This window comes from Molothrus ater, chromosome 1 (assembly GCF_012460135.2).
Source record: "Molothrus ater isolate BHLD 08-10-18 breed brown headed cowbird chromosome 1, BPBGC_Mater_1.1, whole genome shotgun sequence".
NCBI lineage: Eukaryota > Metazoa > Chordata > Aves > Passeriformes > Icteridae > Molothrus > Molothrus ater.
Genome location: NC_050478.2, coordinates 36,501,264 through 36,518,618, shown reverse-complemented (window position 1 = coordinate 36,518,618; position 17,355 = coordinate 36,501,264). Strand labels below are relative to the sequence as shown.

The window sequence follows — 17,355 nt, the reverse complement described above, 5'->3', positions numbered from 1 at the left end:
AAGACATCTTTGTCGATTACGTTTCTTAAAATACTAGTTGATTACATTTCTTAAAATTCATCCTTAACATCATCTTTATAGAAGGCCATCCTGGTTTAGGAATGGTGTTCTTCAGTTAAGTTTTCCACTGAAACCATTGCATGGCACACACAGGTCACTTGCTGACTCCCCCCTTCCCTCCCTCCTCCCTGCACTGGGATGGACAGAACTGGAGGCACAAAAGGTACAGATCACAGGTTGAGATGAGAACAATTTACTGGAAACAGCAATGAGATAAGAAAAACGAACAGTGACAGCAATGATGCGAACAACAACAAGAGAAGAAAGAAACTGATGACAAGACAAGAAACATTCTTGTTCACTGTGGAAACCCTAACAACAGATAATAACAAACCACTCCCTCCAGATGAGAGTGGCATTACCCAACCTCTGCTGCTCCTACTTGACCAGAAAAAAAAACCTTCTTCCCAGAAAAGACTCCCTTCTCCCTGCCCTGGTAGTGACATGACATGGTATAGAAAAACCTCTGGGTCCTGGCCATGCCACCTCCAGGCTACTGCAAAACCCTATTCTTGCCAGTACCAAGACAAAAGTTAATATAAATCTTGATAAAACCAAATTCATCTATCATGCTAGTCAGTATTAATCCATTCTCTTTTTGTGTGTCTGTCGCTGTTATGTTATACTTGACCTATGATTTCTGAAAAAGAAGTGGTTAAAAGGAAGATTTCTGGGATGAACAGTCTTGGGTCCAGAAGAGTGATGATGATGGTCTTTCCTCAGTTTTGCTCTATAATCTTCATCATGCCCAAGAACTAGCATCAGTTCTCCTTGGAATCACACTAAAAGATGAGTAGGGAAAACTAGAAGAAGGATGGAAAGAAGCTCTTGCCCTGTTTTACAGTCTTCAAAACTACACTTGGACTTTTACTTGCAGTGTGATATTTGTAGGAACTATAACAATTCTTTTGGACTCCAAATAATACAACATTTACAACGTTCAAATGGAAACACTATTGTTCTGCTAATTAGACAACTAATGGTGATGATGTGCCTGGAAAATAAGGGGAGGTTTTAAGTACTTTTGCTCTTGACTCATGTGATTGAAAAATAGTTAAAGGAATACTGAAGTGTTTGTTTCTCTGGTTTTTTTCTTCCAGATAAATACTCATCAGTTGGGATTTACTACTGCCAGTATGTATCATTCTGTGTCTGAAACCAGTCACCCTTTGCAAACAGAGGAACAAGAGATAGGCATTGATCCCTTGCAGAGTTTTTTGAACAAGCCAGGGGAAGGTGAGTTTGTATTTCTGTACTTTTTTTTGAGTTTATACCTTATATAAGTGTGTCATAATAACTGTACCTGTCATAATTTGTTTAATTCACTCAATGAAGTTGAACAGGGCAACTTAAAGAACATTTCACAGAGTATGTGAGGAACATTCTGACACTAATGAAAACAACGAAAAGTCAACTTTCAATTACAGAAAGAAGCATTAGCCAAATGTTTAATGTGCTGTCATCCTTTTTTAATCATAAACCAAACACTGACTTCAGCATAAGAATATTGAAATGGAGCATGACTTTATGTTACTTTCTCAAGCATGGACTCTTACACTGCTTTGGTTTAGGGATCTTTTTTGTTTGTTTTCTTTTTTTTTTTTTTTTTGCCTTTTTTTTTTCTTCTTTGGTTCTGCAGTAAAGTTCAGTACATTATTTTGGACAAAATTATGCAAATACAAAGTCTGATTTTTGTTTGACTCAGCCCCTATGTTCTTATTTGAAAAAATATCTCAAAGCTGAGATAGAATGAATAGGCTCTAAAGATAGAAATTACTACATAACCTGAAGCAAATTAGTTAAATGCAGTGTTTGGAAGACCCTAATGAACAATGAGAACAAACTGCTTGGATAATGCAATGCCTGTCTGTTTTGCTCATCTTTTCTACTTATTTGCTAGTAGTGACAGGATAGTTGGTTAGAAGAAAGTGATAAGCTTAATGAGAAAGCTGGTCCTTGTCATGGAAACATTCCTCAAGTACTCAGTTATACACAGTGGCACCTTAACTACCTGTAATTTTCCAGTCATTGAACACATGTACCAGGAGGGCAAAATAAAAAATTTATTTTAAATTACAGAGTTGAAACAACTTTGTCACATTTTCTAAGTCCCTCACCCAGATCAACTATTCTATGTGGGTGTATCTTTTTATAAATCCTCTGTTTACTAGTGCTTATTAAAAAGCTCTGTCAAGTTCTGCTCAGTCAGGTTTATTACTTCTGTTTAGAAGAAGCTGATGTTTTGCTTCCAAATATATTGGTAAAACTTCATTGTCCCTTTGAGTTAATTTTTTCACTCTTTCTTTATTGGTTTACAAAGCTTCTTCAATGTTTAAAAATGACAATGTACGTCATGGAGAAAGTATTTTAAAACCTGACGAATAAATGGAATAGCTTTTCTAGGCAGTGTTTCTTTTCTATCATATTTGACATCTTAACGATATGAAGCCATTTTAGCCTGATAAACCAAATGCATTTTTGTACATATTTTAGAAACTTGAAAATAATCTTTTTTTCAATAACCTAAAATAATAACCATTTTCAAGAGGACAAACAGCTTGCTTCTAGTCTGCCCCAGTCAAGAAAAAGATAAACATTTTCTTCCAATTGCTATTTGCTTTAAAAAAAATTGATAATTCTTTCAACTCTGTTTCAAGAAAAAGCAAAATTTTCACCCTGTTAAAAATACACCGTAAGTTAATTTTACCCTTTATTGTGCCTAGAAGCGATTAGTTACCTTGACTGAAAAGGTTTCTCATTTTTATCCCAACCTTAACATTTCTGTGACATACAAAGTTATTAGGATTGAATTGATGTTTAAAAGTGCCATTAATTCATTTACCCCAAATGTTCATTAACAATGTAAATGTATGCTGATGTTCTATGAGACAAGGAAGTGACTAATGACTCTTCGCACTAACAACACTTAAAATGAATAGAAACTTTAGATAGCTAATCTTGAAGTAATCAAGACCCTCATTCAGCTTGGCATCTCTGTATGCTCTAAAACAGCTGTCAACTGTTAAAAATATATACACAACACACACATACGCACATGCGAGGATAAAGATATGTAAATACATGGTTCCCCAAGTCATAAAGGTTACCAACTATGGTACATTTTTTATGTTCTATCTATGTAAATATTTTATATAAAGCATCCATTTCATCTTCATAGCCTTTTTTGCTGTGAAACACATAGTGCATTTTAATTTGAAACTTTATATATCCAGAATAGGTCTTTGAAGTTTTAATGTTTCATTTTAAATAAAGCATGTGTATGGTTGGTGTTAGCTCATTAGGCATCAAAGTATACAGTTGTTCCTGTCCATGCAGTGTGTCCGTCATTGTCTTCACAAAAGTATTTCAAGACAAGGTTTTTCAATGCAGCCTCAAGTTTCAGGGGTGATACAGAATCAACTTGGTGAAAATCTCTATGTCTCTATGTTAATTTTTTTTGTATCATGAATCACAGAAATACGGTGGAGTGGTGGTCCACTGGAGACGTTCTGTGCAATATTGTAGAATATCAGTATTTCTAAACTGTGTTTTTAAACATGGCTGAATGCTTACCTTAGAAGCAAAGTGATAAAAGCCTTCGCTGAGATGAGGTGATTGGAAAAAAGCACAGCCCTAATAAGGGTGCTGAAAAGAAATATTTAGTTACTGATCTAGTCAGATTTCTAAATCTGCATGAAGTGTTGTATTTTTAGCATGTGCAGTTGATACCAAAACTTGATGGAGAACCAGAAGATGTCATGTCCAGCTGGAGTTACAAAATTCTCTCACAGTTTTCATAAAATTAAAGAAATCTCAAAAATACACGGATTGCTCTTAAGTATAGCTGCTTGGAAAACTGCATGCGTCGACTACTTTTTGTTCATTTGCTGTCAGCTTGAAAGGGTATATTGGATAGGATTCCAGAAATATGTTGAGTCTAGTAGTACTCAGTGCTTTTATTAAAAATTCAGTGAAGGAATAGAGAGAAAACGTGGTTTATTTGGGACAGGACTGTTGACATAATGGAGAGTAGATGTAAAATTCAAAGTATTCTTGAGATTTTGGAGAAGTGGCCTGAGAAGATTAAGACATGGTTCACTAGGAGCAGCTGCAAGGATTAATGTTGCAGATGCTAGGCATGAGACAGTTACCTAGCTGAACAAATCAAAGTAGATCATTACAGATGAGGTAAGTGTCATTTGGAGAAAGGTCTGGGTGTTGGTAGCTCTCCAGATTTTATATACTCATAAACTTTGAATCTTAAGTTATGATGAGCCATGAGAATGTGCTTGTTTGCAAGTTTAAAAACTTCAGAATAAGCCTTTAACTTTAAACATCTTTTTTCTGTCCCTTTAAAACATTTTCGAAAATCCATTAAAATAGTATTTTTGTCCTTTTCTGTTGATTAATTTGGCCTGTGTTATTTTCCTTATGTCTGATTTTTCTTTCAAGATACAAAAAAGGTACATGCCAAAAAATGCACTCATTTATGCTTTTTTAAATAGCATTTTTAAATAGTTGATTAGAAATTTATGGCAGGGATTCTCACTTTTGCAATCTGATACTTCAAATGGAGGATTCTAGTTCTTTTAAGAAATTTTAATTTTTGGTTGTTTCTTGTGGATCTGGTTGTATTTTAATTTACACGCATCTAGATACGTGTACGTTATTATGTTTTGTTTTGACTATGGTAGTCTTTTGACTTGATGACATCTTTCTGCATTCTCTCTTCTAAGAATGATCATGCTTTTACTCACTTTATTCTATCAAGGGTTTTGTATGATCCCCTCTGAAAGAGGGATCTTTCAAAGAGAAATTGGTGAATCATAGCTCTGTCTCCAGCAAAGACTTTGTGAGACCTGAATGAAATTTCAGAAATACTGTTGTACCTTCTCCCTGCATATTGCATCTGACAAACTGTTTTTCTGACTTCCAAATGCTCAAGGTTTCTGTTATATTGAAATGGAATAACTAGGTTAACTTTCTGCCATGAATTTTCACTCCAAGTTACAACGTCCACACAAGTTTTGAAGAGCGTGGTAGGTAGTATTCCCATTTCATTGATATAATGAGAAAGTTGATCCTCTAAGGACAGACTGGAACAATGCATTTAATACTCTTCAATTTAATTTGCTCAATATCACAATTAATACAATTAAGGTCACTTGAAACTATTAACAAATTGGGTAATTTACTTTAACAATGTCAGTGTGTTCTCACAATTACATTTGCTTTAATTAGTGTACAAGCTATTATTTAATAGCATACTTCACATAGAAAAATGTAATGTGTTTTTTGTTCTCAATAGAAGAAAAGGGGAAACCTTTAATGGGTCAGAGTGTTTTGGAGTTTGGCAGGATATATTTCATGTGTAAGGGCTACAGTTGGTGGTGAGGACAGAGAAGGCTGATGTTGCTGGAAGGACAAAGGTAACTACTGGAGTGTGTGACTGAAAGTAATCCAGTTGAGCCAGATAAGTTCCTGACCTCATACTTACTATTGCATCCCTTCTGATTCTCAAACCTGCCGTGAAAAAATATGAGAAATGATAAGAGAGCATTCATATTTCCATTTTGGCCATATACTGTGTGTGTGTTTCCATTGCTTGTCTCTGGACAGTTATGCTATTCTGGTGTTAACCTCATAGCCCTGATCACTAGAAAGTATTTCCATGGAGAACTATACCTTATGTGAAATTTAAGATTCCTGGTTTATATTAGTGTCATACAGAAAACAAGTAGAAAACAGACGGGAATGAAGTAATAAAGTAAATGCCATCTTTTCTGGACAAAGCATGTGTTATCAAATAATTTCCCCAAATCTTTAGTGTAATTTGCATGGACTGTTTTGGCTCTAGACGTTCCTTACAGGGTTAAGTGAATTTTTGCTGTCAGAAAATGACTTTATCATCTTACTGGTCCTTAGCTACTCAGTGTTATAAGTTAAGGGTTTTTTCCCCTTAAAGCCCCCTTCACCCAGATATACAGTGCTAATGTGAATTGCCCTGTACAGCATTTATTTACCTCCATTTTTAGAGATCAGTTCATTTAAAGGAAAAAAACCACAGAGGTCTGCACCTCTCTGTGTGAGCAGTACGTTCCTAGGTAGAAGCAATTCAGAATGCAAACACAGCGAGTTGTTGGAAGACTTACTATTTTCTTATCAAATATTTTTGATAGCATATTTTATGACGTCATGTGTGCCATATAATGTGTGTTATTCCATCTTCTCTCCAGGGAGTGACATGTACATGAAATAGAGCATTTTGTTTTTAAGAGTCCTTTTAAATATGCATGCTACTGTGTGTTTTCATTAAAAAGACAAGATTGGAACAGAGAACCTCTTTGCATTATACTGGAACAGAAGAACTGAGGGTTGTGATTGTTTCTTCATGTCTTTGGGGTTCCATGCTGTGGTTTACACCAGGCCCTGAAAAAGCCCTGTGTCCTTCACTGGGGAGTTTTACCCTTCAGCCAGAAATCTTCAGTGTGCCCCATTAGCACAGTAGCTAGTGGTCCTGTTCAAAACCTTTGTGCTTCTGCAGGGCTTGGCTTCCTCATTAAAGGCACAGGTATGATGGAAGAGAAGGGGCCATCCTCGGTCTGTTTCACTTCATATTGGATGAATAAAAACAATAATGGTTTTTACATGTTCAAACGCCATATGCTAACATAACAAGCATTTTAATATTCATTTATTAATAATAACTGCTGTTTAGCTTCCTTTAATTGAGTTGAGTTGCAACAGGATTGTAGTGACAAAGGCTTTTGGAGCAACACAATGTATCTTGAGCTAACTCAGGCTGTCACTAACTGTTTCTCTAGAACTCTTCATTTTCCTCTTTTCTGTATTAGACATTTTTATTAAAAGATCTGTTAACAGAGAAGCTATGCGTGTTTAAAAATGCATATATTTAATATAGTTAGTTGAAGATCTAGCTATCTTAGCTATCACACAGTACAATTTTTACTTGAAATAATGTATTTGTAGAAGTGTTGACATGCTCTTAGAAATTTGCTTCTTGTGGGCCCTTTGGTTTCAGTGCCTTACTGGAAATTTGTATTTAGGAATTGCAGGAGTATTTTTAATTACTTCAGTTGTGGGAGCAAATGTGAGTAGGGCTACCATGGACATGTGAAATACCAGCTTTAAGAGATGGATTCTCCTCTCTAGAACTGGTAGATATGGGGGGGGTTTGGTGGCTTCACATGAGTTGCACATTGCATTAACTCCAGTTTGGAGGTTATTCTCTGACATGGGAAACTGGCAGAAACATCATGTAGGGAAATGGCCTTCAGTGGTTGGTATGGCAGATACTAGGGATGACCTTTTGGACAGTGATGTCTGTTCATGGAATGGTTTGGGTTGGAAGACAAATGAAAGACCATCCAGTTCCAGCCCTCCCGCCATGGGCAGGAAGCCTCCCACTAAATCACGTTGCTCAGGATCTCCTCCAGCCTGACCTTGAACACTTCCAGGGATGGTCATCCACAGCTTCTCTGGGCACCCATGGCTTCTCTTGATCCAAGTGAAATTTTAAAAATGTCATTTTGGAAGTTCCACTCTAAATGAAAACAAGACTATTCTCACTAACGACACTAGCACACTACCTCAGTTAGTCATCTGAGCTGCGAGTTTCCAGGTCTTTCCAGATACAATTCTGCCTGAATACTGGCATAAATTACTTGTCAGCCTCATGTCATTCTTCTAACAACTCCTTGTGACCCTGTTTTGGGAGAGCCTGATTTGAGTGTTTCTGTTTCTTTTCCTAGTTCTTTCCAAATCCAAGTTAAAGATCAACTAGTTGGCTCTCATCTCGCTTCCTAGTATATGTGTAGCATAATAATACTTGTAGTATAAAAGGAAAAAAAGCAAGTTAAATGAAAAAGAAATTTAAATTTTTTAAATAAATATTACATGTTTAGAGAACCTTAAAATACCAAGAAGAAATTTCCATTTAAACTATAGTAACCTAGTGAACAGCAAAATAAAACAGAATAATCTTTTTTAATACAACCTCTGTAAATGTATTTAAAAGTGGTTTAAAACTAGTACATTATAAAAAGTTATACATAAGATAAGAATGAGAATACAATCATTCTTTTGAATATTTTACTCAGACTTTACACAGAAAAATAATATGAAGATTACTGGCCATAAATACCTTACATATTAAGTGTTTCCAGGAAATGTTCAAATTATGTTAAATGGCTATATCTCCTACATATGGAAAAGGCATATTCTCTTAATTTAAAAAAATTGAACTGTACACGTTTGATTGTACTTGTGTATGTATAATGAAAGACTAGTAAATCAGAATTCTAGCTGAGGCCAGCATGATTGGTACAGGATAATAATTAAATGTCTGGGTTCACTTCTGTCCTGATGTACTAAAGATTGTAATTTACAAAGCAGTGTATGAATTGTGAGCAGCTAGCTGATGTTACAGACCTCTGTATCTGAGATTAAATGTATGTTAAAACATTTTTAAAGAGCTTAACTGTCACAAATTTGATTGAATTAGAAATTGATTGTTCTATATAACAGAAATATGTCACTACAGATGGGATGTTTCCTGTCTTTCATGTATGTGGACATTTATAAAGGCCTGGAATTCCTTATTTTAGAAAGAGAAAGTTTCAACCTACTTTCACTCAATTGATACTGCAAAGCTTCAGTTTTAGGCTTTTGATTTGCTAATAAGCCTTAATCTTTAGCCTCATGGTACCCAGGGTACTCCCTGCCCTTGTCCTCTTTGGACATGCAAAACTAAGACATGTGAAAGGGGAGAGAAATAAAGTACTGTCATATTTAAGTGGTAATAAATTATCTGGTAAGATGTGTATTATTTATTGACAATCTGGCCTTTTAACAAAGAAAAATAGGCCTATGCTTAGGTTGCCACTGCAACAGCCGAAACAGCTGATACTTTAATGAACAACATACTGAGGGCCATCCAGGACATAAGGCAAATTAAGCAGGTTACAAACTGCATATCTTCTGTTTAGGTATAGGAAATCTCCCCAGCTCTGACAATTAGCTCCGCTGATCAGGCAACCAGACAGACAGAAACAGAAGGAGGCCATTTGTATCAATTTGAGGAACAGAACTAGTAATGAAGTAAAATATCTGTACCAGGTAGTTTCACCTCCGCTTTGGAACAGATATTTCTAACTGCTGGTTTCAGCTTTGCAGTAGCAAATAAATAAATAAATGTGTGCTGCTTAACAAAAGCTTATTTTCTGTTGTTTACAAATTGAGAGCAAAGGAATAATAATACTTCTAACCTAACGGGTTTTTAAAAAGGATAAAACATTTTCTGGACATACAAGCAAATACGAATCTTGGTAACCTGACAGCTTTGTTTAAACATTGAATTTGAGTTTCCTTTCATGAAAATCTTTTCAAAGTACAGCAATTCAGCTGTGAAAACCTGAATACATTAATGATGACAAAGAACCTCTGGAGTGAGCCAACATTTGTTTTTGTTCTTTTACAACGTTTCCTGATGAATTGCACATACAAAAGTGTTGGAGGTTATTTTAATTTTCTTTTCTTACTTTGATAATAAATGTCTCCACTGTTTACCTTTTTGGTTAAGGTACCTTATTATTACTAATCAGCTTTAATTATTTATAACAACATGACTGTGAAAGATGTTTCTTTGATGTCGAAAAAGTCAGGGGCCCGATCCTGACCCTATTAAAATTAATGGCTAGGTTCCAATTGGCTGCAAAGGTAACAAGCCTGAGTGCCCTTTAAGGGAAGCAGTCATTTAGCCCAGGGTACTGCATTGTGGTTAGTTGGGGTTCCTGTTTTGGGAGAGTTCAGATTTTAAGCATTTAGTGTCAAGATTTGGCCATGCAGAGGCAGAACGCATATAACTGATTCTTGAAGTCAGTCCCAATTTCCATTTTGCTTGTAAAATACACAATAATTTTAAAAAGGCTAAATATACAGGATAATAAGAGAACACCTTTCTCACTAAACATGAGTGCTAAAATGGGGGGACAGAGAGAAATGTGGATAGCCTTTCTGCTTTTGCCTGTCTTTTTTCAGTCAACAAAATAGCAAACTAGCTCAAATCTAAGCAATGCTGGATAAGGACCATCACATTTCACAGGCATGTGTGCCAGCTTGTGTTTAAATCTTATTTTGTTTAAGTGAACTATCAGTGGGTTTTGTTTCTGACTATTTTAAGCTTCAGATTTATATGGATGTACATAGACACACTCTGTGACAAGACTGAACACTTCTGTCAGATCTAGAATATCTTTTAGGTATTCATAAGTATCTTTGTTCAGTTTCTTCATCATGTTACATGTTTAGTTCATTACATCAGTAGTCATGTGACTATAACATTTCAACCACAGCACAAATGACACAAAAGGATATAGCAAATGAGACTTACTTTCACCATTTGTGACAACCACACAAGGCTGTGATGCAATTTGTGCTCCTTGGTTTGATCTGCTTGAAAAGGGAAGTTGGACTTGGGATGTTTGTTTTGCATCTGTGTGCTTACCTTTTAGAAGGTGTCATATACAAAAGAAGCAATGAAATTCATTCTCATAACTGCCATAGAGAGAGGAGCGAGATTATGTGTTCTCATACAAAAAGGAAGTTGAAGCTGAAATGATAGGGCTTGTTCATACAAGAGGTCTGTAGCAGGGCCAGGAACATCATTCAAGGTGCAGGACACTGCATCAGTGATGATGCCATCCTTCAGCTCTTTCTTTCAGGCAGTTTTTGTGAGGCAGGTAGCTAATTAACTAAGAAAGTGTAACTTCGGTACAGAAAACACACACACACAAATGTTTAATGTTTTATATACAAACTTAAATAAGCATATACCATCTCAGAAATTGCAACTAAAAGTATTTTTGGTAATGGAAGTGAAAGTATTTCAAAAGATGTAGATCATTGTCACCTTTTCAGTATTTTGAGTAATTAAATAAAACCCAAATGTTTTGAATACATTTAACTATTCCTGAACCTTTGATAAATTGTGTCTCAGTACAGATATATATGGGCATTACTATTAAAACATGATTTAGCTGAAAATCTAAGGAATACTACTCCTCTTTAATGAACTGATTGTCAAAGTTGATTTATTTATGCTTATTTATTTCATAGTTTTGTATCTTAATATTGCCAGGTCCTGTCTTAAGTAGAGGGAAAATACTTCTCACAAGAGTTTTTCAAAGCAAGCACAACAGTGCTATGGTTTGCTTGACGTGGTGGTGTTCAGTCAAATTTGGGCTGAATGATCAATAAAGGTGTTTTACACCTTTAGTGATAAATTCTAAATACCTTATTTCTGTACAAACAGCTGGCAGTTAAATCTTTTGCTTGGATACTCAAGTGATGCACAATAACGCGTGAACTCTGGGATAGAAGACTATACTCAAACTTTTGAACAAATCCCATCCAGTTTAGTGAAACTGGAACCATATAATCAAAATATTAGCAAGTAGCGTGTATGATAAATTTCTCCACTAAAATTTTGATATCCCATTGCAAATTATTATTCTTGATCTTCCTAAAAGTTAAAAGGCACAAACTTCATCCAGATAAAGCTTTTATGGTGGTGATAATTCTTTTCTTCTGTGAAATTTGATTTGTAATGGAATCAAGGATTTAACTTTAGGAAAAATTAACAGTATACTGTTTCAGTACTAAGTGCAATTAAAGGGATAGATCATGTAATACATGTGAAAATATGTTTGCAATGATCTGATAATGTTTTGAGTTTCCTTATAAAGGGGTACATTTTTTTTAATATGTTAGTTGTAATTTTGGAAGATACCAATGTTTGTTTTGTTACATACCATTTGAAATATTTAAAGGGTGGAGCAATGAAACATAAATCTGTCCATTATTGGGCATTTCTACTTTGCACACAGATGAATTCTCATCAAATTTGATTTGCTGACTGGTGGCCAGAACAGATGTTATCTTAATCGAGGAGAGAAGCATATGGAGCCACAGGGCCACCTCCAAACTTCTGTGACCCAATATTGTTTCATTGTTTATTGAAGTATGAAAGAAAATACTTCTCTGCAAAAGTCTACAAATCTCCATTCTGAATTATTACAGCTATGTCCCCACAACATTATTGCCTTACTAAGATGAAGACTTTACTGCCAGAAAAAGTGTAGCATTAATTGTTGCTATTCCAAAAAAAAAAAAAAAAAAGGAAAAAGAAAATTAAAATAAAAGTACCCCCAGCAGATGAGCTTGTGTCTTTTGCTTATTTGAATTTGAAATAAAGAGGGGCTTTAAATTAGAGCTTACACTGTGGAGAGTTCTAGGTCTGTTCTGGGGTTCTTGAGACAATAACATACTGAATATTAAGTAAAAATTCTGTTTGAAAAGTTATGGAATTGACTTTTTTTCAGAATTAAATTTAATATATTTTTTAAATTTTTATTTATTATCAACATAAAACAGTTTTAGTTGTGGCATTTGTATGAACTAAAGTTATACTCCTGTAACTGTGACATTAGAACAACTACTTGTTCAAGTGAAGATTTTTAGGCTTTCTAGAGAAACTGGTTTGTAATGTATTCCTGTCAGAAGCAAACTTCTGATTTGGAAAAATACTATGTAAACACAGGAATAAATGCTCCTTTTCACTTTTAAAAAAGAGCATATAAAGCCTGATTTAATTGTGGACATGAAAAATATCCCGAGGATTTTTTGTCTTGGAATTAATGTTATATGGTATGTAATGTATATCCAGTCCTCTGGATATTACAAATTCAGGAAGATACATGCAGATTTTCTGTGATTTCCAAGATACTTACTCATATCTGTCATATTCAGTTTGAGATTCTTATGGAAAAATGAGCCTGCACTTTGAATTTGCATTGCTTAGCTAAAGATAGTTTTATTTTCCTGCATATTACTCTGTTCCATGCTAAAGCTGTAGCTCAGAGCAGCAATTTGGAAACTTTTGAACATATCTAATTGATAATAATTGCATAAAAACAATACTGAATATTAAGATAGGAAAAGGGGACATCTGAAAATCATGTAGTAAATTATGTGTACAATGCTAATTTTTTATTAGCCTAGGATAAGGAGCAACTTACATTGACTCCTACAGCATGGATGCTTACTATCACCATTTCTGGCTTGCCACCTAGAAATAGCCATTAATGGCACAATACAGGCTACTGCAGTGAAGTTTGTACACATCATAATTATTCCCTCTTTAGGTCTTTACTTTGACCATCAAGTGATTTACTGTTTATAAATTGGCACCACTTAGCATTAAAGATGATGAGTCAGTGTGGGGACCTTTAACTTACTTTAGCAATAATTTCTCAGTTGCTGTGAAGTCTCTGTCTGGTTTCAGTTTTGATGAAGTTAAGGCAAAGAACAAATTCAGGGCTTTGAAGTGAGTCGGTTTGTTTTTCTTTTGCAAACCATATGCCAGTGCTCCAAAGGCCTGTCTTGTGGCTGGTTAAAACAAAATAAGAACATCTATAAAAGGTCCCACTCTGAGTAATGTGTACTAATTTCAGGGAAAAATTCTTTTCATTTGGTGTTTATGAATTACACTTTTAAAACTTTGCCTAGAGGTAGGGAGGAGTGTTTCAAAAATCAGATGTTAAAGTAAAATGGCTATAAAAACATGTGATCTTCCATTTTACTGTATTTCTTCTTCTGAATAAGTAATGCTCTAATAAAAATTAAAGAGCAAGTTGCATTTCGAAGATCAGGTCATCGTAATTCATTGACATTAGGCCACATAACTGAATAATGTCTTACTTCAGTGAAATACATCAAATGAGATCAACAATTATGACTCATAAACATGCCTCGCAGGCATAAAACAGCAGGGAATTAGCATGTGAGGCTGATAAATATGCATGTAAATAAGCTCCCAAAGGAATAACATGGGTTTGATTGATAGGTTTAGAATTGGAACATATGTAAACCCCTTTATTCCTCATTCTGGTGTAGCTAAGTAAAGATGCGTTTTACTTGTTAAAAGTTTCAATAACTTTGTAAATCTTAATGCCACATCTGCTTTTGTGTGTGCAGGCACGTGTGAGTGTCACTTGAGAGATTGATTGAATTGTCTACAAGGTAGATGCCCTCACACTAAGGCTGACGTGTTTGCGTATGGATATTGGAGCGGTTGTGTATGTGCGTGCCCATGTGTACGTGGATTTGGGCACTGTGGGGTAGGGGGTGTTGAGCAAAAGAGTATTTTGGGGCTTGTTTTACTCACAATTTGCAGATTTTAAAGTTTGGTTCTCAAATAGGAAACTGAGTTGTGAGTTTTGGTATATGCACCAGTACATTTATTTTTGCAAATACATTCTGCATTGAAGGTAATTACTATTTATATTTCAGAAAGTCCCACAAGTGCTACTACATTTAAGAGTCTGGCAGTGATTCTTTACAAACTTCCAATTTTTTTGGCATCTTGCAGCTTGAGCTCTTATCTACAACTTCAAAGTACCTATCACAGCAGTATCTCTGTGTTGATCCACACAAGTGTTTACGCTGTGCAGAGATTTACACCCCTGTTGTTAGAAAAGTATAACATACATTGTGTTTATAAAACATTAATACTTTGCTTTGCCAAACACAGACCAATTGGTTGCCATTGTCATGTGGCCTGGTGTACATCTGCTTTATTACTATTCCCTGCTATTAGGCAATAAAAACTTTTCCAACTGATGCACACTTACTGATGTTGCATCAAGCTGTAATTATGCTAAAGTGATCTTAGACCAGTGGCAGGCAAGATGCAAAACCATTTTCAATAGTGTGGTGTGTGTATTGACTGTAGATTTTGGTTCTGGGTGGTTTATAGCTTAAATAGTCATTCAGAGAAATTGGAGCTGGGGCTCGTATCAGAGATCACAGTAGTTCATATGTGAAAACCTCAATTCTGTCATACCTACCTTTGGCTTAGGGATACTTTTCTGTGTAGATAAAGCTTCAGCAAAACAGCTTCCTTCTGTTTAGATTTACGGTGTAGCAGAGAATACATTTCCCAGTTAAGATCAGTAAATTCAGGAGCTACCGCTTAGTTCTGAGAGCCAGCTCTTTTTGCTGCTGAAAAATAAATAAACTTGTAGCACTTAAAGACATCACATCAAATCTCACGTGGCTTCTCATGAAGCAATTTATAGCTACCTTGTATAATTTGTATAGAAATGTTAAGCTGATCCCTGCTCCAACAGCATCAACTGCTTAACCCAGAATGTAACAGCCTGTGACACCAAGAAAAAGCAAACCCTGTCTACAGTCTAGGGGAGGGGACCTTTCATAACAGAGCTGAATAAGCAGATTGCTATCAGGAACTCCGATGGGCCATGTTTCTAGCTGCATAGCACTGTCCTTTTTCATAGAGCATGCCTAGATATCTCTTGAGCCAACAGAAATACAAAATAAGCCACTTTTTTTTATCCTAACAATGTGCCTTTTTTTTACACTCAGGGCCATGACAGGCTGTCACTCAGTTGCAGCTCCCCACAAGAAATGTCCTTGAATGGTTCAAGAGAAGCCAGAAAATTGTTGTTAAGTATTTTTTTTCATTCACCTCTAGAATTTTCCACATTTTCTCCAACATGTGTGAAGCCACTGGGAAATATGGTTAAATGAGTTAAGCAGACATCACCCATCTGTGCATCTCGGGGAAAATAAAAACAGTGCTGTCCCTCCGAGAGCTTTCTTGGTACATAACCAAAATTGGAAGAACAACCACACTCTAAAGCTAAACCTAGGCAAGGCTGTTGCAGGAAAAAAGGAATGAGCACTTTGAAGGAACTGCTTTTCTGGCTTACCCCAGTCTCACTGCTGTGTGGCCTTTGCAGAATGTGAGGTGACCCTAAAACCTGTTCTGCTTCCCAAATGCCTGAAGGCTGCTGGACAGCCGAGAAAACATGACTGCACATCATATTTGCTTCAGACAGTGCTGAAAACCTGGCATTCAATCCCTGAATTTCAGTCCTCTCACAAGCCAAAACAATCACGTTGCAGCCTCCCCCAGTTTGTATAAATGTTTCATAATTTTAGATAGAAGGCATCACAAGAACCCTACTTTTGCTCAAGTCTTGATTTACCCTTTAATATTGTTCACTGCAGCTCTTTCTACTACTCAAGTGATTTGTAATTTGTATCTCTCAAACAGTTCCCACTTGGGTTTCTCATGCACTGAGAAGTCAGATGCCTGACATTACTGTGTAAAGTTAAGTGCTTGGGGTTAATGAGTGGCATTAAATTTTATGAGGTCATGTCCAGTAGATGTTAAAAGAAGCTTAAGGGAACTTTATCACTGATAGAAATTAACGGTTGGCACAAAAGAATGCCTGAGGGAGTTCAGTTCTAAACAAAAATAAAATCGGTGGTATAAAAACTAAAATACAGAGCGGTTGTGATTAATGTAAACATTTTTGTTAGGTAATGGGTTACTTGTTGCAGTAAAAGAAATGAGACCCCACAGTTTGAAAAAATATTATTGTATTTATAAAGTAATTAATGTTTCTAGTCAAATAAAAAAAATCTACATCACCTACAATATTTATATTCTTTCAGTAAACATATAACCTTTGGGGCTATATTTATCAAATAGTCAAGCCTCCACTTATTTACATGAGTTTTTTCTTTGGGCAAAATATGTTTTCCCTAGTGGAGTATGTTATTTTGTTTCATTAAACCTTTATTTCTACTCACATGCATTGCTTATATTACAGACCAAATGAGTAAATTCTGTGTACTTAAGTCATCTAAGGTTTGTGTTTTTTGGGTGACTGATGGATGGCATGAAAATTCTGTTTCAAAAAGAAAATGGCTATATTAACTTATGGATAGATTTGTTTTGCATAATTATGTGGGGAACCATTCAGTAATTACACCAGTATTCACATGCTGCAATTTTCACCGTCTTTATTCACTGTCATTCCAATGGCAGGAAATGGAAGCCTTGTTCAGATGTAGACATTCTTTCTTGCTCTGTCTTGCAACCTGCAGTCACAGCATAGAGTGCTTTTTCCATAAGGCCTGTACCTGAGTAAGGCAGCTATTGTATGGAATTTCACTCCCATAGTGTGCATGAAAATTGAGCACCTCCTCCAGGTCTCTGGCAGCAGGCTATGGATGTGCCGAATGACCTGGTGCAGAGCATTCCTTTCACGCCACTTGAGCTCTGTGCTGTCTGGATGCAGGGTTGGGGAGCATGGTGTGAAGTCTGCTGAGAATGCAGAGCTCTGGTATGGAAGAGCCAAAGTCTCTGGTTCAAACCTTTTTCTCCTCTCCAGCTTGACAGAG

At 35.8% G+C, this 17,355-nt stretch overlaps 1 protein-coding gene across 6 annotated transcripts in view; it reads left to right on the top strand.

Annotated features, from left to right (window-relative positions):
- The window catches only part of TBC1D5 (TBC1 domain family member 5), a 318,136-nt gene that overhangs the window by 131,287 nt on the left and 169,494 nt on the right, over positions 1-17,355 (top strand). For all 6 annotated transcript variants that reach the window (XM_054514222.1, XM_036401348.2, XM_036401369.2 and 3 more), the window contains one exon: positions 1,161-1,296. In XM_054514222.1, the coding sequence (XP_054370197.1) occupies positions 1,197-1,296 (100 nt within the window). In that variant the 5' untranslated portion in view covers positions 1,161-1,196. The remainder of the gene's footprint in view (positions 1-1,160; positions 1,297-17,355) is intronic.